The sequence below is a fragment of the Nothoprocta perdicaria genome, unplaced genomic scaffold (assembly GCF_003342845.1).
Source record: "Nothoprocta perdicaria isolate Ctin4 unplaced genomic scaffold, notPer1 scaffold_11, whole genome shotgun sequence".
NCBI lineage: Eukaryota > Metazoa > Chordata > Aves > Tinamiformes > Tinamidae > Nothoprocta > Nothoprocta perdicaria.
This window is the reverse complement of record NW_020454205.1, coordinates 4,593,936-4,615,259: the sequence shown is the minus strand read 5'-3', so window position 1 is coordinate 4,615,259 and position 21,324 is coordinate 4,593,936. Positions and strand designations below refer to the sequence as shown.

General features: G+C 37.7%; 1 protein-coding gene across 4 annotated transcripts in view; it reads left to right on the top strand.

Moving 5' to 3' along the window:
• ABI2 (abl interactor 2) overlaps positions 1-21,324 on the top strand; it is a 60,355-nt gene that overhangs the window by 26,125 nt on the left and 12,906 nt on the right. For 2 of the 4 annotated variants that reach the window (XM_026048108.1, XM_026048094.1), the window contains exons 2-7: positions 2,498-2,665; positions 9,671-9,847; positions 13,484-13,501; positions 19,273-19,370; positions 20,102-20,248; positions 20,756-20,880. In XM_026048108.1, the coding sequence (XP_025903893.1) occupies positions 2,498-2,665; positions 9,671-9,847; positions 13,484-13,501; positions 19,273-19,370; positions 20,102-20,248; positions 20,756-20,880 (733 nt within the window). The remainder of the gene's footprint in view (positions 1-2,497; positions 2,666-9,670; positions 9,848-13,483; positions 13,502-19,272; positions 19,371-20,101; positions 20,249-20,755; positions 20,881-21,324) is intronic. The other 2 variants (XM_026048115.1, XM_026048101.1) reach the window with 1 other exon arrangement.

The following is a 21,324-nucleotide window of genomic DNA, read 5'->3' as shown; positions in this document are numbered from 1 at the left end:
CTTAACTAGCGAGTTTTTTTTAAAGGTGCAGATATTGAAATAACTTTTTGCCTGCCTTAGGGTCAGCTATGAGCTATTTCAGCTTATTTAGCCTTAGACTTTTATTTAAATCTTGTATCTGTCATGAATCAGAATCACAGCGTGTCAAATCTTACTCTGCTAAGGGTTATACTTAAATTAGACTTCTTGATAACTTGAAATGAAGAGTTTATTTGCAGATACTAAAGATAGTTGTACAGGATACCCAGGTGTAGTAATCAGCATATCATTTAATTCTTCAAATCTTTCTATCTCCTTGAACATGGCAGCAGGTGCTAGCATATGATTTGACATCCTTCAGGAGGATAAATAGGGAAGAGGCATGTATTGTACACAGGGGTATATGATAACATTCTTTCTAGAAATATGCTTTTAAAAATAAATTAGATACTTAATATTAAATATCACTCCAAGCTGAATTGGAATTGGTGTGTGTTATTTTAACTCTGCACAATCAGGAGCATTCAGTCAGAACCAAGGTCTTCTCCAATGGCACACTGAGAAGTTGGTTCCCTGTTGGTTGGAGTAGGTGTAAATGGGTGGTAGTTCAGTTCAGCTGTGAGGCTCTTGTCGGCAGAAGGACTGGCTCTCGGTGTAGATCCGTGTTTTTTTGTGATTCTTTAAGCTGTAAGGTCAGAGCAGAAGTTCATAATTGCTAAAATGATTGAGTGTCTTCCTTTTGTTCTCAAACACTGGCTATTAATGACAAAATCGTGTCTGCTGGCTCCTGCTCAGCTGTTCTGGATGTACCCTGTGCTCATGTAAATCAGCACTTTCTGCTTCTATAAATAGGCTTGGTCAGCAGCTGCAGAGCAGAAGTGCCGAGCTTCTGGTCATTTTTATTCTTGCTCTGTGGAAACTGCCTTGCTGTGAACGTGTCCTCGGTGCACGCGGCGGCTGCGATGCTTGCACACCGAGCTGGCCATAGGAGCAGGGAAGAGTTCCGCTGCATTTGGAAGCCAGCGGGGTGGAAGTGGAAGCACAGAGCTCTCTAGCCCTATGGAGGGGAGCCAAATAGCAAGTGAAGCCAGTCTGGCCTGCAGGAAGAGGGGAAGCTGGTGGGTCAGGCAGGCAAATCTTGTGGTGAATGGACACAGGAGACTGACAGGAACAAAAAAAATCTGCGGTGTCTTTGATATGGGAATTTAATTGCAGTTCTGTGTTGGCACTGGCATGGGTATTTTGTTGAAAGCTACCAACTTTGCTTTGAAGGTTCTTAGTGCAGAGGCTCAGAAAGTATCTTGAGCTGCAAGAATAATTTTCTTGAAGTAAAGATAGACTTGCTTTCAGCGTTTCCCTAAAATACCTATAGCCTAATGGATCAGAGGCTCAACTTCTGCCGAAAAATGTGGAATTTTACCGCTGTACTGAAAGAGCAGGTTTCTTGTATCTTGATACCCAGCCTGTATGAGTCACATCCAGCGGAAAGGAAATTACAAAATTTGGCAGTGTAATTGCAGATGGGAGTAGAGACGACCACTGTCAGCTGTCGCTTGAGAAACTGTGTGCTCAGCCTGTTGAGCATCTCCTCCTTGCAATGCAGTGTGCTCCAAAGCCTGAAGAACTGGGGCCAAGCGTCATCTCAGTTGTATATTTTATCAATGCTTTAAGCTCTATTATTTATACTAAATTAAGTTTTAGTGATGTTAACTCTTATTCTACAGGAAACGGAGCCTTTAGGTCTAAACTCTTGGCTTATTAATTCTAATGTTTTTTAAAATGTAGGCTAACTTCTATTAGCCTTGATGGCCTGAATATTTTTAAGTTCTCTGGTACTAGAAAAGCAGACCATACTAATTCTTCATAAAAGACATTATTGACAGGGTGGGAAGCATAAAGTATGTTTGAAAGTAGAGCGTGGACTTGTTCTTTTTAAAAATGATTCCTCTCACATTTTAATGCTTAGGGGAATAATTATAGTTCATTCATTGTGACAAAGCACTTCCATTTTTCATGGCCGTTCATGGCAATAATGAGATTTAAATAATTTGGAGAGCTGAAGAATATTGTATTTGACAGATCACTACAAGCACTTTGGAGGTCTCATTGAAGTACATAGTTTGGAAAGAAGCCTTAGTTCTGTAATAGGAACATTTTGTGTCTCACTAGATAAAGAAACCACTTCATGAGTATAAAATCATAAGAAGTGTTAAGTATTTCAAAGTACTTTTGAAGTTTACTGCTAAAATACAGTATAAGATATTGATCTTTTAAATATTTCTGGAAATGATTAGCATGTATAATTGCTTAATTTCTTTTATAAAGTGTAGGAACTGTTAATTTACTAAGTATTTTTTTTGTATGATGAAGAAATATAAAGGAAGAAAAATAGTAATTTTAATGTAGAATTGGTTTGACATCTGGAAATATTCATCCTTTAAAGACAGTCAGAAGGAGTTAATCGGGGAAATATTTACCTGAGAGACTTTACTAAATAAACCTTTATTTCTGTTTCTAGTCAGCAGATAAACAGCGAGCCCTAGAAGAAACCAAAGCCTACACAACCCAGTCGCTAGCAAGTGTAGCCTATCTGATCAACACTTTGGCCAACAATGTTCTCCAAATGCTGGATATCCAGGCATCCCAGCTTCGACGCATGGAGTCTTCAATCAACCACATTTCACAAGTGAGATTTTTTCCTTTTCTTTTTTTATTTTTTTTTTTAAATTGATCTTGAAATTGTACAGCAAGCGCAAAAATCTTTCTAGATTTAGTTTACCTGATATTTTGGGAATGAGCAAACATAGCTCACCTTAAAGCAAAATGATATATTGCTTCTCATTTTAAATCCAGAATGGGGTCTCATCTTGTGATTTTATGGTATTTGTGTTAATATGAGGATTTGACATAGGATAAGAGATTAAATATAATCTTGGCTTGTTGTTTGGTGGGGCAGTTTTTTCTATGAAGTGAAAAGCACAGGAAAATTTCAGAGTATTTATCCATTGATGGCTTACTGTGCTTGCTGCTAAATGGCTGCAGGCACTTAAAAAGAAAAGGAAGAAGTATGAAATGGGCAGCGGAAAATTGTACTTGTCATCTCTTTACTTTGCCTGTTGCAGTAATACTGGCATCTGATGACAAAAGCAGAGATGGCAAAAATACTTTGTTTCTGGCTTTTCTCAAGGTGCTCTTTGCAATGACACGAACAGAAGGTGAAATGATGCTGCAAAGCTGCTGTGGTTTGCAGATTTTCTGAGCAGCAGTAAACTAAACTACTTATATTGTCCTGCCATTATACTGATGAGGGTTCTGACTGCCAGGAGGGGGTGAAGACAAAGAATAGATTTATTGGAGGCTTAAATGCCAGTGAGGGATTAAAGGGAGAAAATGAGAGCAATGAAACAGCACATTCTGCTTTTGTTTATTTGTGTATTTATTTATTTATTTTAACTTCCTGGAGAAGTAGTTGGCTTCATTACTGAGCATTTCTGGCAGTCCATTTTGTGACCTGTTTTGAGCAATACATTTTTCTAGAAGAATTCTAATAAAGGTTCTTGGTCTCTATATGATGGTGTTACATATTAAGAAAAGAATCATGTGATGTTTAAAAAGGTATTTGAAGGTGGGAGCAGAGTAGGTTAGGAAATAAGTAGGTGGTTTAACAGTGTGTAGAGCTGGAGAGAGGGAGAATGAATGGTTTCCAAGGATGACACAGCATTATGAAAGAGAATGCAACACTAGAACAGGAGAGGCAGTAATAAAATCAAGTAATATGGTATATTTCAATAAATGAGTCAAAGAGAATTGGTGGATATGTCCTCTTTAGCATTCAGGGTTTTACTTGGCTGCCATATTCTTTACAGTAAGTTCTGACTCGTGAATGATCACTCTTAAAATTCCCTGAAAGTTGAAGTTGTTTCTATAAAATAAGTTGAGCTCATCTGTTAACTTGCTGGTACTGAAATACTGCTGAGCTGGAAGTGATCTAGCCCAGCAAAGGAAGGGAATAACTAAATTTTAGGTTAATAAGTTGAATTTACCTCCTGAAGGATCAGATGGATTCCAGGGCAGATGGAAAGGAGGGTGGGTGGGTAGGCAGTGGGGAGTTTCTTTTCCAATGGTGCTGTGCTATAGATTGCCTCAGGTATCTCGTGCAACTCGCTTCTCAGAAATCAGCCAAGAACGTTTCTTCCACTGTATTTTGCTGCTTAATCTAGGGACAAGGGCTTTTTTTCCTCAAAGCCACAAATTTTCAACACACTATATATATATATTTGTGTGTATATTTATACTTACATGCTATATATATGCCCCATGTGTATTTATGTGTACATATATACACGTATGAACAAACACATACATATGAACACACACCTGTACACACATGGACGCACACACAGACCTGCACACTTCTTGGCAGCCAGGCCAGGGCCAGTTGATAAGTGCTTCAATTATTTGAGAACCTCATGTTAAAGACAATATATTAAGTAAAAATATTTTCATTCAGGCTTTAGACCAGATTCTGCATTTTATAGGTGCAAACGGTTTGTTTTATCACAAAGCTTGTGTAAATCGGCTTTTAGGAGAAGTGTCATGGGACTTTTTTTTTTCTTTCTGAGAATGAGTTTTATGCCAATTGAGATGTGAGTTCTGTCTGTGCTACAGAGGCAGGATTGGTACATATGCAACATGGACCATAAATTACCAGTGCCCAATATTCAAGGGAGATAGATCTGCCAGAATTCACATGCTGCAGTTGTACAACAAAACAGAGCTCAAAGTGTTTCTGATCTTAAAAAAAAAAAAAAAAAAAAAGCTTTCATGTTGCTGTGAAGGTGTTTTTTGTTGTTTGTCAGCTGATATGTCTTGAAAAGGCTTCAGTAAACAGGTAACAGATTCCTAACTGCCATCCATTCAGATTTGACTGGGCATTACTGCATGAATACTTTATTCAGTAAGTATTGATATGTAAGTGTAGAAAATCCTAGTGCAAATTAAAACATCCGAGTGTGTAGTCCTGCTTTTAATTTTGAGTTAAAATTCTACATTTCCATATATTCTCCAAAGAAAGGAGCAAAATCACTTGGCTTTTAGTTTTTCAGAGGTGCCATTTTTGCTTAAATGCAGCTCTGGCTTGAAGAGGCTTGATTAACTGTAGAAGATAAAACATTCGGGTTTTCTGTTCATTGAGAGAATGCCAAATTATATCACTTTCTAAGTTCCTCTGTGCCAACTTAACTGAAAAGTTGATAATGATGTGTATTTTTTCAGATTGTGCATAGGTCCTGAATAAGAAAATCACTACTATTGAAATTATTTTTATGCAAGTGATTAAATTCTGTTAGTTTGAAATTCAAAACTACTTTGATTTGCTCTGGAGGTTGATGAATCTCTTCTTATTTGCCTCCTTGATCTTTGTCCAGAATGACATGAAATGTACTGTTTCATATTTGGCTGCAAGTTTAAATTCTAAATACAAATCATTTGTGTAAATATTCATACTTTCTAAAGCATTTGCATTACTTTTTTCAAGTCAGCAAATGCTGTAGAATGTTAATATTTTGTCCAAATTCCTTACATCTATCTGGCAGATTTTCATCTGTCAGTATTTCTATGATGAGATTATTTTTGTCAGGTTTAGTTAAAAATAATCTTAGCAAACAAGATATGTGTGTATGTGTGTATATATGTATGTGTAAACAGCCATTGCAGAGTTCAAATGTAGATGAATTATTTGTAATGGCATTGCGTGATGAAGAAATCTTCTTTATCCAGTTCTTATAGAACATTATAATTTGTTTCTCACACATACAATTTGAATTAAAGCACATTTGATTAGCATAAGGTGTTAATTTGGGCAGCTACTTATCTTAAAACAGTAATCTGATTCTCAGGTAATTTTTGAATTCATTTAAAAAAATTAAACAGATTAGATTTAAAAAAAAAGAACAATGAGCAACAGTGTATTAAAGCAACCTTATCTCCTAAGATTTTTTTGACTGTGTTTTAAAAGCATAGGCAAACACACAGACAATTAATTGTAAATTGAAAACTTCTGAGAGAGGCTTCTGGAGAATTTTGTTTCTGCAGTTTTATTACAATTGGACTTAGAAATTGTTAACTTGTTACTCTGAAGAGTTTCGCTTGTAAGAGGCTATTTCTCGAAGTTTTAAGTTCAGGGACTATTAACTGAAGCAGTAAATACTTTTAATTTTGGAATAAAATTTAAGGCTGCTTTTATTAAATTCATTGTGGAAGTTTGACAGTTCCAAAGAGCCCAGAAGATTGCTAATGGAGAAAAATGAAGTGATTTTTCCGTCCCTCCCTCAAGGTAGCCCCAGCCTTATTGTAGACAGTTTGGAAAGCATATCAAAAGGTGGTAGTAATGAGCATGTTCTCTAACAAACTGTGTGCTGTCTGTCAATTAAATGCTGTTTGCAACTGTTAATGGTGCTATGGGGAAAACCGCATAATAATACTGGCAGTGATTCAAAATTTCTTGTTACAGAACAATGAGTTAAGTTATAGAACAGCAGAATACAGCCTATCTGCTCTTCCTTCCAGATGTTCCAAGCCAGATGTTTTGCAAGTCAAGTTATAGCTCCCCAAACTTAATATACATAGTTTTGAATGGGGTGTTTTAAAAATCATCTCCATAGAGATTTCTAAGTTGCTGAACAGTCACTCCCTCTTGCAAACGTTCTGTCTTGCATAAGACATTATGTCAGTGCTAGAGGCAATAATTACCTTATTATAATAATTAAATATGAGTTAAGGATAAATAGTTTCATTTTCTGTAGTAGCAGGTTAATCTTTGCTCCTTTCTCTGGTAATCAAATACCTCGTTATTACTCTTTGCTGCTCTTTAGCTGTGTTAGGACTCCAGTCGTCTACTAGGCTAGATAAGAGAAATTGTTGGAAAGCCTGTCAGCAAAATGCTTTTCAGTAGAACTGGGGAGCATTTAGTGCCATTGTACCACCTTCAGTCCTTCCATAGATACTAAGGATAAAAAAAACTATACTGAGTTGTCACGCAACAAAATTCCCATTACATGAGCTTCAGCTTTTAATTAGTTTTTATGAATTTCATTGTTTATGACTGTGGGCATGCCTCACTGATCGCCCTATTCCTTAGGGGAAGCAGATGTACTCATAGCTCTTATTAATTATTAAACCACCCTTTTTCATTCATGGAAACAAGTCTGCACAGTGCCAAGATACCATCAATACAATGATATGTGCATTGAATATCTGCTGTCACATTATATCTTTAGATAATTGAATAATAAAATGCTGAAAGTACAGTTAGACTTGAGAGGTCAAGCACTTGAACCTTAGGGAAGAAAAGAAATAATCTTGCTAGCACTGCACTAATAACTTTCAGATTTGTAGATGGTATATAAGAATATAGGCATAAACCAGTTTTGAACCACCACATTAAGACCCATGAGATTTTGATGTTTCAGTATATTTGAAATGTTCTGCAGCATTTTGGATTCCTAGTATTGCTGTTGCAGCTGGGGATGTTCAGCAATTTAGCAAACTGCACTAGAGGCCTATAAGATAAAGAACATACAATTGTCAGTGTAATGTTCAGTGTAATGTTTCTGCCCTTGTTTAGGGACATGTCTAGATTGTAGATGAAGTCTGCAATAATAGCAACATTTAAATTCTTCAGCAATATTAAAAATGAGAATGTCCCCTGAGTTGTTGCACCCACATGCAGTGAAGTTACCAAAAGGGTCTGTACCTCATGGGTCCTGCTCAGGTGAGGTGGGAACTCTGTAGACGGTCTCCTCTCTATGACGACTTTTTGTTCCCAGAACGCCTCTTGCACTATGCCGTGCAGTCCAGGTTAGGCACAGGGAAGGGATAAAAGCATCTGGCGAAAGACAAAACACTGAATCCCACCTTTATTCAGTGTCACCTTTTGGGGAGTGAGCAGTGGAGCGTGGCTATGACTGCCTGTCCAAGCAGCGAGAGCGTAAGATTGGTGAAGAGACAAAGGGAAGGTGCAGGGGTCTGGTTATCTACTGGGAACTCCAGAAAAGACATTGGCAAAACTGACTGGAGAGCAGATTATGTGCTAAACAAATAGCTCTTATACTGCACGCCTTTCTATAAATCTTATATGAGCTCTGAATTTCTGTAAAGGAATTTGGACAGTTTTGGGGGTTGGTTTGTTTTGTAAGGGTGGTGGAAGACGTGTCCCACATTGTTTAATCGCTGCTAATAAATATCAGATCATTGCACAACAAATAAGAGTTTTTCAAAGAGAATGTTGCCAACATTTTTTGACCTTGAATAATGTATTTTTCTACAGCGTCATTTTAAGAAATAGCTACACTGATTCCTCAGAAGCTTTCCAGTTCTAGTTAGGTTGCACTGCAGGTAGTAGGAAAACACACGAGCAAGTTCTGTTTGGTGTTTAAAGTTTAGCAAAATTACAAATAATTGAAAATACATTGTTGGAAATATTGATATGTAGTGGTTTAAATCTGCATATAATGCCCCTGGTATTTGTGAAAGTCTCTTTTGCTACATTCAGAACAAACCAAAACCACAACCCAGTATCGCCAGGCCCTGCTCACAGAAAATTGAAACTTGTAAAGCTATCTTAAAAAAAAAAAAAAAAAAAAAAGTCCTCATTTGTAATTGGTCTTTGGTTACAACACAGCCTCTCCCTTGCTTAGCCGTGTAAAGGGGGCCAAATCCTGGTGCTATTTATGGTCACTGAAATGATAAGAAATCATGAAATGAATAGCTGACTCAGTAGAAATCCTAATGATGGTGATGGTATTTCCTTTCCTTTTTTAACCATAACTCAGTTTTTCTGAGAAAGTTACACTGTGAGCAAAGAATCATTAAAAAGAAAAAGTTTTGATGACACAAGTATCCCTAGGATTTTAGCATTTGTAGCATCCCTAGGATTTTAGAATTTTATTGAAAGTTGGATAACCTTTTTTGATAACCTAGTCCTCTTCCCAAACAAGATCCAAGTATGTTTAGATAGTGTGTTTTCATTTTTCTCTTGCACTACTCTCCTGAGGCAGTCACTAAATACTAAACTGAGGGATTTTCATTGTTGCTTTACTTATTCTTTGAGAAGGTGCTGAGTTTAACCATTGGCTTTATTGTGCAACGAGTTGTGTTAGTACTGAGCACTTTCTCAAATCCAATCATTGTTTTGTTATGAGCCATTTATATGGTGAGTGAAGTTTTACTCTGTCGTAAAACTACCAGTCCTCGTTTAGCGAACTGTTTCACAACCTATTAAAACATGTGTATGGTTTGTTTTGTAGGGCATAAATATTAGGAAGATAACCCTTATGCTTCATTTAGTTGGACACTTTCAAAGATTTGCTTAGAGAGCAATTGTAAAATTAGAAAAGGAATGATACAGACCAGTGTCACTGGAAGCTACTAAGAATGGACAGGAGAAAGAAATCTGCTGGATTGTAAAGAGCAAGAGTGATAGAAAACAGAGAGAACCCTCGGGTATAGGTGTGGGTCTAGAGGTGACAAGTTCGAAGGTAAACTGAACAAAGATGCTGTAAAAAATACATGTAGTGATATGTCTATCACAGTATACTGAGATCTGCAAAACATTGGAACTGAATCAATTTTTTATACTGACTCTGTATTCAAATGCCTACCGCTGTTAGTAAATACACTGCGTCTTTTGTAGACGGTGGACATTCACAAAGAGAAAGTTGCTAGAAGAGAAATTGGTATCTTGACTACAAACAAAAACACCTCAAGAACTCACAAAATCATTGCACCAGCTAACCTGGAGCGACCAGTTCGCTACATCAGGAAACCTATTGATTATACAATTCTAGATGATATTGGACATGGAGTGAAGGTAGGTGATATTGTTAAAACAGCCAAACTGCAAATACCTTGTCTTTGTGTATTTTCAAAATTCTTGATGTTTTTCATGGTAATATACCAGTTTCTCCTTACCTGGCATGGTTTGTCTTCCCAGTGTGTCTATACACCTCAGAGGAATTCTGCCCAATTTCCAGTTGCCCTTTCTCTTTCCCTTGCCTTCATGTTTCTGAACCTTGCAAACTCACTGATTCTTATTTCTGAGGATATTTGGGACTTTGGATTTCGGCCACTAAGGTGCTTCTAAATCTCTATTTCTGTCATGCTGCTATTTTTGTTTGAATCAATTGCCAGGTTATACCCCAAGTAATGAAAGGCTAATGACCAGCTGTCATGTTTCTACAACAAAGCATCATCCAGCTGTAATTGCCCCTGGCTTTCTTTGGAGCTCACCTGAAGAAGAGCTTTGCATAAGAAGTGTCATTTGCTCCCATTCCCTTCCTTTTGGCAGAGAGTATTATACCTGTATCCTGTGATGTGCTTTGTAAAGTGAGCTCTGTACTAGTTGCGTGCCAGAAGGGCTTCAGGAGGGGAATTTTCCTGCCAAGTTCGAAGGCAGCTTGTTTTGCCTTTTAAAACTAAGAAAAAAAGGAGAAATTTCAGGGGAAAGAGCAGATTGAGATGCAACTGGTGCTGTTGTATGCAAGTATTAGCTCAGTGTACACAGCAGTTGTAAATTAATGTGCAAAAGCAGTAGTGCAAAAATGCCTTTCTGAAAGTGTGTCCTCTGTGAACAGAGCCTTAGCAGATGTGAGCTTATTGTTAACTTGTGCTGCCAGGAAAACAAAAACGGAAATGAGAACACTGACAGTATAAAAGTTCCAGGAGAAGAAAGGTAAATAACATAAAGCAGTGTTGGTTTTTCATGACAGACTAACAAATCTGTAAACCTTTTAAGTAGCTGTAGGATAAGGTGCTTTTTCCAGTCAAAATACACCAGAATTTATTTTGCTTAACACCAAACTACATTGTGGTTTGACTTGAGGTATCGGCTTTGGATAATTTAACTGATCAGATCGTTTAACCAAAATTTTAAGATTCAAATAGTGACCAATTCTGCTTAAATATCTTTTCAAAGTAATTTTACCCAAAGTCTTCACAACATCCTTTTAGTTAACACAAAGTCTTTTATCCCATTTCTTAGCAAAAGAGTCAACCTCAATTTGGATCGCTAATCAGGTTAAAAATATGTCAAAATGTTAAATCAGGTTAAAAATAAGACACATGACTCTTCTATCTTGACTTATAATAATAATTTTAGAAAGCATAATTTTAAACTACTGTTTTCACCAGGAAATTAACATTTTTTTTGTTAAAATCTACTGCCAGTTCTCACAAATTCTAAATTTATGCAGGTCAGCAGAACTCCTTCTGGAAATGGATGGAGCATATTAGCCTGTAGGATTACTATTGCTAATATTTTAATGATCACTTTTAATAAGAATATTTTAGATCTCATTAAAGAATAGTTTTTAATTGCTCTGCAGCACAATTTTGTTTAGCACTGGCTCTAAACCATTGTACTGGGTATCCCACTTACTTCCATGTAGCGGAATTGCATTCACTGTGATTCCATGAATTATGTTCCTTTAAAAGAACATAATTCATCCAACTGATGATGACTCAAATGGATGCTTGCATCCATTTGTTATGTTTGTGATATGCTTGAAAAATCTGTCAAGTGATATTTACAATGCACTGTTTTTGAACATATATTGTATATTTAGCCAAACGATAACCAGCAAGCTTGAAGTCATGCCGTCCTTAATGCAAGTTCCGTAGGACTGTTCCAGTGACGAGAATCCTGCCTGCAGTGAGGAAGGAAGCCCGTGCGTTCCCTTGCTGACGGGCTGAAGGTGTCAGTTGTGCTCATCACCAAGCTGGGCCTGTTCTGCTTCAGTAACTGCGGAATGGTTTACTAGACCTCCTGCTGGAAAGGGAAAACCCTTGTTAAAAGAAAAGGGTTTGGAGCTATAAATTTGCCTGTTTATAGCTGTGCATCGCTTAGCTATTTCGTTTTCCCTTAAAATGAGGGTTCAGAAAGTGTTATTAGGTAAATAGCAGTGCCTCAGCATGCAGTCCTTGTCCTCAGTCTGCCTTTCTGCTACAGAGCTCCCACTAGCTCTCTGACCCAGAATTATGCACAGTCAGGACAATGTTAATAAAAGAGCTGTTGTAGGAAGGAAGCGTTCCTTGCAACTCCCGAAAATGATGGCACGCTGGAGAATACTATGGGAGAGAAAATACAGGAGAAATGGGGAGCATCCTAGGCCCAGAAATACTGTGTGTCCTGTTAAGAGGAGTAGTAGAGCTCCTGGAGCACCCGCTGGTCCCATTCAGCAACTCGGAGCATCGGTGGATACTGTTCTCGGGAGCAGGAGCCCTGCAATATGGGGTCTTAATAGGCGTGAGGTCCGACCCACTCGTGGGGGTATGTGTGTGTATTAGGGCAGGAATCAATAAGCAAGACTGCAGAGGAAAGGGTGTTTGGTGATGGTCAACCCTTCAATTCACTTGGCCGGAAGAGTGGACCTGGTTCGGCCAGGGATGCTGCGTGGAGCGGGGACTGCTGTGGAAGACAGAACTGTGGAACTTTAAATCGAAACTGGGAGGTTATTTTAGGAATGAGATGACGTTTTCTTTGTTACATTATAGTCTGTTTGTGAACTAAACGGATGACTCAAAGTAGTCACTCTCCATGCTCCACTGTTGAGATTTTGCCTTATTTAATGTTCGTTACAAAGAGTGTAAGAAATACAACATATTTAAATTAATTGAATTGAAAACAAATTTGAAAGTATTCAAATGGAAGAAATAATTCATAACAATTTTGTTATGAGGAAAGATGTGTTGTGCCAGCAAGACATTGTATGACTTAGTGCCAAAAAACTAGTACGTAAACACCAAAATTATATTTTTCGATTAATCTCTTAATGTGTAATACAGAAAATACTGAGATTTGGTGTGGTACACATATAGAGTGCTGTATGTCTTGCAAGACATGCTCTTTGCTCAAAGGGTTTTTTGGACACCAGATTAAGAATTACCTGCCAGCATTTTCTCGGAAATGACTTGGTTTTAGTTAATACTCTAGAAGATTCCATTTCGGCTATATGCAATTGTGTTAATACGTATAACAGAGTTTAAAGAAGTCCAGGATATTGATAAGACTCTTCTTTGAAAGCTAAAATAAATTAATCTCTGAGATTAGTTTGCCAAAATTTTTTAATCCATTCGTAAAGGAAAAGTTTTCAGTGCCTTTTTACTGCTTTAAGAATGTGAATAAATAGTGTTTAAGCTTTAATTTTTAAATATTAACTAAATATTTAAGCTTTGATTTTTAAGGTATTAATTTAAGATACTAATCTAAAGGTATAAATCAGTCTTTTTGACCAATGTATATTGAAAGTTTCAGCTTGAAAATCTTCCGTTCATGACACATTCTGCTTTAATCACTCTTTCTATGATCTACTGATACATTATTTTGTTAATGCTGAATGCTTAACTTTTTTCTTTCCTTTTTCCTTTCTCTTCATATCCTGAAGTTCCAACTAACCTTTCAATGCTTTTTTTTCCTTACCTCTTTTATTTGCTCCATTTATGCATTAAGTGGTTGCTTAGATTTAAGGTAAGAAACCCCAGGGCTGGATTTCCATTCTTATTCTTCAGAGAATATTACACACGGGGAGATGGTTAAAATGAATGTTACTAGTTGTATAAAGCACCCCCTCTTCCCTCCTGTTTGAATGATTGCACTGCAGATGGCCATTTTGTGATATCAGTTGATACATTAGGAGCTAACCTAGTTAATTTTAAAAGCTTTGTGTGAAAATATTGACTGACCTAATGTTGTACTTGCCTTATACAGAAATAATGATGTTTTGCATAGCTAGCTGAATAGAAGCCTCCCCCTGTGTAATATTCTCTTTATCCTATATACGGTGTGGATTATGGTTTGATTTGGAATAAGATTTCAGTGTCAGATTGCTCAGATAAAGGGCTCTAAGGGTATATAACAAATTCAAATGTCAACATAATTTTTTAAAGTTGCAGTATCCTTAAGTTTTTCAATAACCTTCCACTACTTTTTAAATACTTACAGGCATTCATATCTGGACATTTTCTGAAACGTGATAGTCAGTTGTGCAAAATATTTAATCATCATTAAACCACAAGCTAAATCACTTATTAAACAGCCTGTTGCATGAGTTGTGCATCAAAGAAGCCAGGCCGAAGTCTGGCAGATTCTCAGGGATCTCAGAGAAATTTAGTTGTTGGTAGCATTAGTAGCTGCAGAAATAATAAAAAGCACCAAATCATGAAGACAGACACTTAAAGAAAGTTACATGATGCTGTACTGGAGTTCACAGCACGTTCATTAGCAGATGGAGCAGGTAATGTAGCCTGTGCTGAGCATTGCGATTACCGTGTTGCTGATGTGCAGCTGGTGGGGGGATTTGATAGGTAGGAATGAAAGTTTTAGTGACAGCGACAGTTCTAAAGAGGAAAACATCTTTTAGAATAAAGAATAATAAAATACAGCATGACAGTTTTTACTGCATAAAGTTCCAAACTGATAGGAAATCATTTTCATGATTAAATATTTTCCAAGTCTGGAAAAGGCGAAAAGAAAATCCTGCAAATTCCTGAAAAGATTGCCTGCTAAACAGGTACCACTGTAAATGACATTCTAATGATAACCCTGAGGAACTGGCCAGCTGGTATGTTTAATGAGGTATTTAAGTGTATGTTATGCATATACACTTGCACTACATACAAATTTGTATGGTAAATGTTTAATAAATGGAGATTCCTCATATGTCACTTAAAATTGATATTTACATGAGAGTGTGAGATACAGTATATACATAGAGATTTAATTATTCTTTTTAATTTAGAATACCTGTCTCCTACCTGTCTTTCCTCCCAAAATAGATAGTTTTAATGCTGAACTTGCCTTATTCTTGGTACAGTCCTAGTGGCTTTCCTCAGATTTAAAAAGTAATTGGCAAACTGTCAGTTTATTACTTAATTTCATTATAAACACACACATGCACACAGACACACACATAGAAGCACAGCAGCTCTCATTGGAGATGAGTTGTTCATCTAATCTTGCTGTAGCCCCTCTCCTCAGCCTGAAATGGGGAGCTAAATGGCTACCAACCCTAATTCCATGTGGGTGGTGATTCTGTTTAGGAAATATCCACTGCATATCAAATGTATTTAGCCTACATTTATTATTCTCAGCTGCAAAGAAACCTAAGTTATGGCTAACAGCTATGATGTTAAACAAAATGATAAATGATGATTGTATCAGGGTAGTTTAAAGCTAAAACATATGTTTTAGCTTTGAAGAAAACTCCCATCTTCAAGTCAAAGGAATATATATATATATAGCATCTCCTATTAGCAAATCAATGGAAAATGACATTATTTAAACCCTTTTTGTCATTACCAGACCTTGTTCTCTGTTCCTTTACACAAATGAACATGGTAAAGCAAAACAAAAAACCTCTTACTTGTGGACATTGGCCAATCCAGAGTTGATATTTAGATGTTTCACTTCCATATCAACATGTTAATCTGCTGATGAGCATATGGTTTGACCAGACCTACCGAGTATTTGGGTAACTATTTGGGTGGCTGAACAGAGTCTGAGAAGGAATTTCCTTTGAGATAGCAGAAGATGGGCTGGTGATTAAATCACCCTGTTTGTAGTGATAATAAGGTGAAGCAAAGCAGGACATGGCAAGTCAGCTTTCATTTAGGTTGGTTTTGGTGGGATCAGGTATAAAATTTCTCCAGAAGCACAGGCAGCTACTTGAAGTATCTGAATACAAGCCATGGAGCTCCACTGATGGGGGATGCTTTTTCATACAGACTATGGGCAAAAGCCAATTTTGACATCCAGAGAGTTTCAGAAAATCTGATTTGACTGTAAATCACCTTTTAAACGTTTCTGGGCTGAGTTTGATTTTTGGCTTTAGAAAATAGTTTCTCTTGATCAGTTTGTCTGGAGTATCTTGCATTCAGGCTTTTTGGGAAGAAATGCCTTGTCTCGGTAAGTTAAACTGCCAACGTGATGTTCTGTTGTAGAGTAAAAATGTTGTGGGTTGAAGTGTTTGTGCAGTTAACTGCCTTACTGCTGGCTAAATATGCAGTGCATTGGTGCAAATACTTGTAGCATATGTGGTGACCAACTATGCATTACTGCACTTTTGGGGATTTTTTTTGCATATTAAAACATTCCCAGGAATTGAATTGAATGAGCTACAGATTTTCTCAATTTTAGCTGCTTTCTCTCATTACAAATTTCTTATACGGTTAAGTGCTGAAGATCCATCTGTTCAATTTATATAAAAATGTAAACATGAAGGAGGCTCAGTCATATGTAGGACCACAAGAAGATTAATCACTGGGATCTTAAAAAAACTAGAAGTAGCTAGAAGTAGAAATTGGACACCCAAGGCTTAATTATACTAAAAATGAAATTCTAAAGGATTACTGGCTAAGGGATATAGTCGGTCCCCTATCCTTTGTTCAAATCCTCAGGTCCTTCTNTCTAAAGGATTACTGGCTAAGGGATATAGTCGGTCCCCTATCCTTTGTTCAAATCCTCAGGTCCTTCTGAAGCTTGTACTGCAGCTCAGTATACAAGTTGTTGGATGAAACACACTGCTTTTTCGTACTGGAAGAGCCACAGTGACCACTTCCAGCTTCATATTTCTCAGCATTTAGACTGTGGATGTTTGCATGGAGCCGGATCTCAGAGCATATTGGAAGTCTTCCCTCCAAGATGCGTTTTTTTTCCATGGATCTCTTAGTTTTAAGTAGTTTATGCAGATTTTTTTTTTCCTCAGTAGAATTTCAAATCCCAGCTTAGTGCTGTGCATGTGTTTGTATCTCAACTGAAGTTTGAACTATTGTAGTTCTCAGTTTTATTTTGGTTTTCTGTCGAGACAGTCGCTAACCTAGTGGCTGTATGATGCTCTTCCAGCACATCTGGCCGTGCTCATCAGAACTGTTGGAAGAGCTCTGTATTCCCCCTTTCTGTTTTATGATTATTTGGCTATCAGTCAAAAGGAGAATTTGTTTGGACAGAGCTGTTTAGCTTGCAGCAGTTTATTTTCAAGCTATCAATGCTGTCAAATTTAAAGACTATTCTGAAAACTTTGGTTACTTCTCTTTCAACATTTCAGTTTCAAAGTTTAAAAAGTCGATTTAAAGGGCCTGAAATAAAGTTTATTGTTAGTATGTTTGCCTGTCTTTCTGTTTAGGTTTTAAGAACCACTTTTTTTTTTGTGGCTGAAACTTCTTGGCCAACAAGAGATTTATTTATCATTTATTTATTTTGCCACATTTTCTAAAAATTTCTCCCCTTCCTGTGTCAGTAGGAATATTTTCCTTTAAGGCAGGAGTAAATACATGGGATGTTATATCTGCTGTAAAGTGATAGCTAATGGTGACCTCATCTGGTAAGATACAATTTGTATAGGCACTTAAAACACTGAGATGGGGTATTCAGGGGCACACAGGTTGGTCTAAATCAGCTGTCATCTCAAGACATGTGAAACCCGTAATGAGTTGACAAATGCAAGCACACAGGAGGGCATGTGGCAGCAGGTGAGGAGGAGGCGGCTTTTTTTCCCCTTTTTGTTCTTTTTTTTCCCCCTTTTTTCCTTTTTTTTTTTTTTTTTCGTTTGGCAACTCAAATAGGTGGTGGGTGATGCACATGGTTTTGATGAAATAGGAAATAGAGGGGGTGCTGCAACTTTAAAAAAAAAAGAAAAGAAAGAGTCAACTTTTGGACTATTTCTTAATGTTCCGTGTATAGAATAAAATGTACTTTCATTTTACACTTTTCCTCTTTCCCTCAAGTAGTTGTAGTTCAGTGCTTACCTAGTCCCTCACTTGAATTAACTTAGATTTCTCGTTGCTTTGAGTTGGCTTAAAGGACTTTCTAATTGTTTTCAAAAGATTAGTTTTCTTAAATTGCCACTGCAAAATACTTTCACGAACAGAATTCCAAATGACAGTTTTTAAACTGACAAAAACAAAAACTTCCAAAGCTTAATTTTTCTTTTTTTTTTCCCCCAAATAAAAAATGTGATAGTACTGTTCTTGCGTTAGAGCAAGAGAATGAAGTTTCAAAGTGTTTGTATACTAAATATTTCACTCTTTACAATATTCTCATTATTTATAAGTTAACAAAAATATTGCCTGGGTTTTACATTCGATTTATAAAGGAGTAATTTGCCTTTAATGATGTTTGCAAATATTCTTAATGTCTTCTTCACTGCATTTTTTTATGTTTGAGAAAAGGATGGTAGATAAAACTTTTGTTTCGGAAATAAGATGCATTATGAAAGAGTATGACATGAGCAGCAGAAAAAGGGGTGGAAATACCCTTCTTGGGGCTGCTGCACCTCCGTGTCTCGGAGCTAGTTTGGGCATTCATAAATCAACAGCCTTTTGACTTGTAGAAAGACCTGCAATGGTGCATGCACGGACTGCAGCGTGTCAGCAAAGGGCCTATGTCCCTAATAGTGGCCTGTGATTGTTGCATTGATAATTCAGTCAGGAATGCAGATGAGTCTCTAACAATATTTATTTATTTAGAAATTATGATCAGTTCTCTTATATAAAAATTATTAGTATTGTAACCTAAAAAAGAGGGGGAGGACAACAATTATATCACATTGCTGTTCATAATTTTTCTCACTATCCATTTACTGCTGAAAGGTCTTAGATATTAAATTGCCACAGATTTGGTGAGGAAAAATTATGTCACTATTTTTCTCTAAATTGCTTTATTTATGTATGTCTATATAATATAATCTTAAAAAAAAGCCAATATGCTAAATAGTCTTGATACAGTATTGTGAAAACATTAAAGCTTTGGTGGATCATATCTGAAGGCTATATTGGTTTCTCCTTATTTACATTTATTGCAATAAATGTAGCCTGTTAGATAAACGCTACTATTTTTAAATAGTCCTCAAAATTGTGGTTTTGCAATTTTACCATTCAGTAGTGCAAACAAAAATAATACCTTTATCTTAAAAGGTGACTGCCTCGTGAAATGGGGTTTTTAGCAGTTAGATACGGCATGTATATTTTCAGTAATGTTATGCCTGTGTGGTAGCCTAAAGGCAAATTCACTCTTTTTCTTTATATGTATATAAAAATTTTTTGAAAACCCTGTAAAATAGAGTCCTTTGAGCACAACTCTTGACTTCTAGCAGAGTGGAAGTTGCATATAGTATGCATGGCCTCTCAATTTTCTTTTTGTTTCAACCTGCCCCTACTTAGAGCTAACTGCTAAAGGGAGCTCGGTGTCTCTGCCCCAAAGCAGAGCTTAGTGAAGGCCGTTTTTGTCCCCGTTCTTCCCACCAGGTCAGCACGCAGAATATGAAGATGGGTGGGCTGCCTCGTACAACACCGCCCACCCAGAAGCCACCAAGTCCACCAATGTCAGGAAAAGGAACTCTTGGGTAAGCAGTTGCTGAACGTGCGGAGCGGCTTTGGTCTGAGCTGGAGGCCAGGAGACGTTACATGAGCACCCTCCGCACCCATCATGTCTAAATGAAGTATTTCTGGCAGAAGACGGTGAGCAGCATCAGCCATTTCTGACAGGAACCTCTTTTGTTTTACTTTTTTTTTTTTTTTTTTCCCCCTTCTTTTTTTCAGTCATTGCAGGGCACGACTTGTTTAGGCTATTTAGGGTTATTGACTATGTAACTTTGACAGGTGGTGCTAAACAGCCAGAGAAGTTAATATCTGAATTGGTGTTTGGTACCATCGATAGACTGTTTTTGCCCTGTGTGATAGAAGTCCATGAAGCCCATAAACTTGACTTTGTCCCAACTTCTGGATGACAGAGTCCTTAGGAAATGTGTTGTAATTGGGAGGATGCTGTTTGTTAGGATGTGATTATGTATTTTGGCTTTAAAATGAGATATAAATGTTCCTACTTGCTGTTCTGATCTAGCGAAGATAGGGTGATGTATCATACCCTAACGAAGTCTTTGGGAGAATGAGTTGTGCAGGAAAAGCAGACTTAAGCACAGCAAGAACATCCTTATTTTTTGACATCCTCTCAAAGTGATATTGCAAGCCTTATAAAAAAAATCATTTTTCCAGCTCCTGATACTCATTAATGGGTAGTTAACTTGTAAATAGCGAATACCTGAATTTCCTTCTGAAGTGCTCCTCTCCCGAGCAGGCGTCACTCTCCGTACCGCACGCTGGAGCCGGTGCGTCCTCCGGTGGTGCCGAACGACTACGTGCCCAGCCCCACCCGCAACATGGCCCCCTCGCAGCAGAGCCCCGTCAGGACGGCGTCGGTGAATCAGAGGAATCGCACGTACAGGTATTGGGGGCGCTCAGGGTCACACAACTTGGCACCTCCGAGTGCCATCCAAGGCCCCTGAACCGCTACAAAGAGGCTTGCTGATTCATGATTTAGTGCTATAGTGACAGCACCTAACATGCTACTAAAGAAAACCTAATTCTCACTTTTAAAATTTCCAGAATTCAGGAGTGAATTTCATAAGTTACATAAGCATTTTAGAAGTTACAGGGGAAAAAAAGCCTGCATTTGCTCAGCATAGGTTTAGCAATATTGGAATGATGTGCTTTGGAAGCAGGTTCCTGACTGTTTCATACTTGGGCATGTTCAGTAGGTGAAAAATCTGTTGTGCTGTAACCTAAATGAAGAGGAGTTTAGGGGGAAAAAAAGAAAGCTTCTGGTTTGTATCATCCCCCTTTCTTTTCAGTCGTTCCCTATTGCTGCTGTGAATTAGTGAGGCTCTGTGTTGGGGGTGTGTGCTGCAGGCAGAGCAGCATGTTCACGTCGTGCTTGTTTTGGACTCTTTAGCAGCAGCGGGAGCAGTGGAGGAAGCCACCCAAGCAGCCGGAGCAGCAGTCGAGAGAACAGCGGAAGTGGAAGTGTGGGTGTCCCCATTGCTGTTCCCACACCGTCTCCCCCCAGTGTCTATCCAGGTAAATGGAAACTTGCTTTAACTTTCCTGTTTGTGAGTCTCCTAAACACCGCGGTGAGTAAACCCCAAAGAGTGGTCTCGAAGATCACTTTCTAGAAGTATGCAGGCCTTGAGGTTTATTGCTATTGATAATATAAGTTTGAATAAAAAAGTATCTTTCGTGGGAGTGTCTGGTGTGCTCTGGTAGTTCTGATGTATGCTGATGTAGCAGGTTTTTTGCCTTATTGACTACATGTGACCATGTAAAACGCAGCACCAGCTTCAATGCGAGGGGAAAGCTTCTGCCTTGTTCTTTTAGCGAGCTGTCCCTGCCTGTGTCTTGTTAGATATCTAAAAGTTTGCTTAGAGACAATTAGACTGAAAGAGGGGGAGGGCATATCTTTAGTACATTACTGCAAGCCTAGCTGAAGATTATGAAAAGGCATTTGTTCAAACGTAACCACCT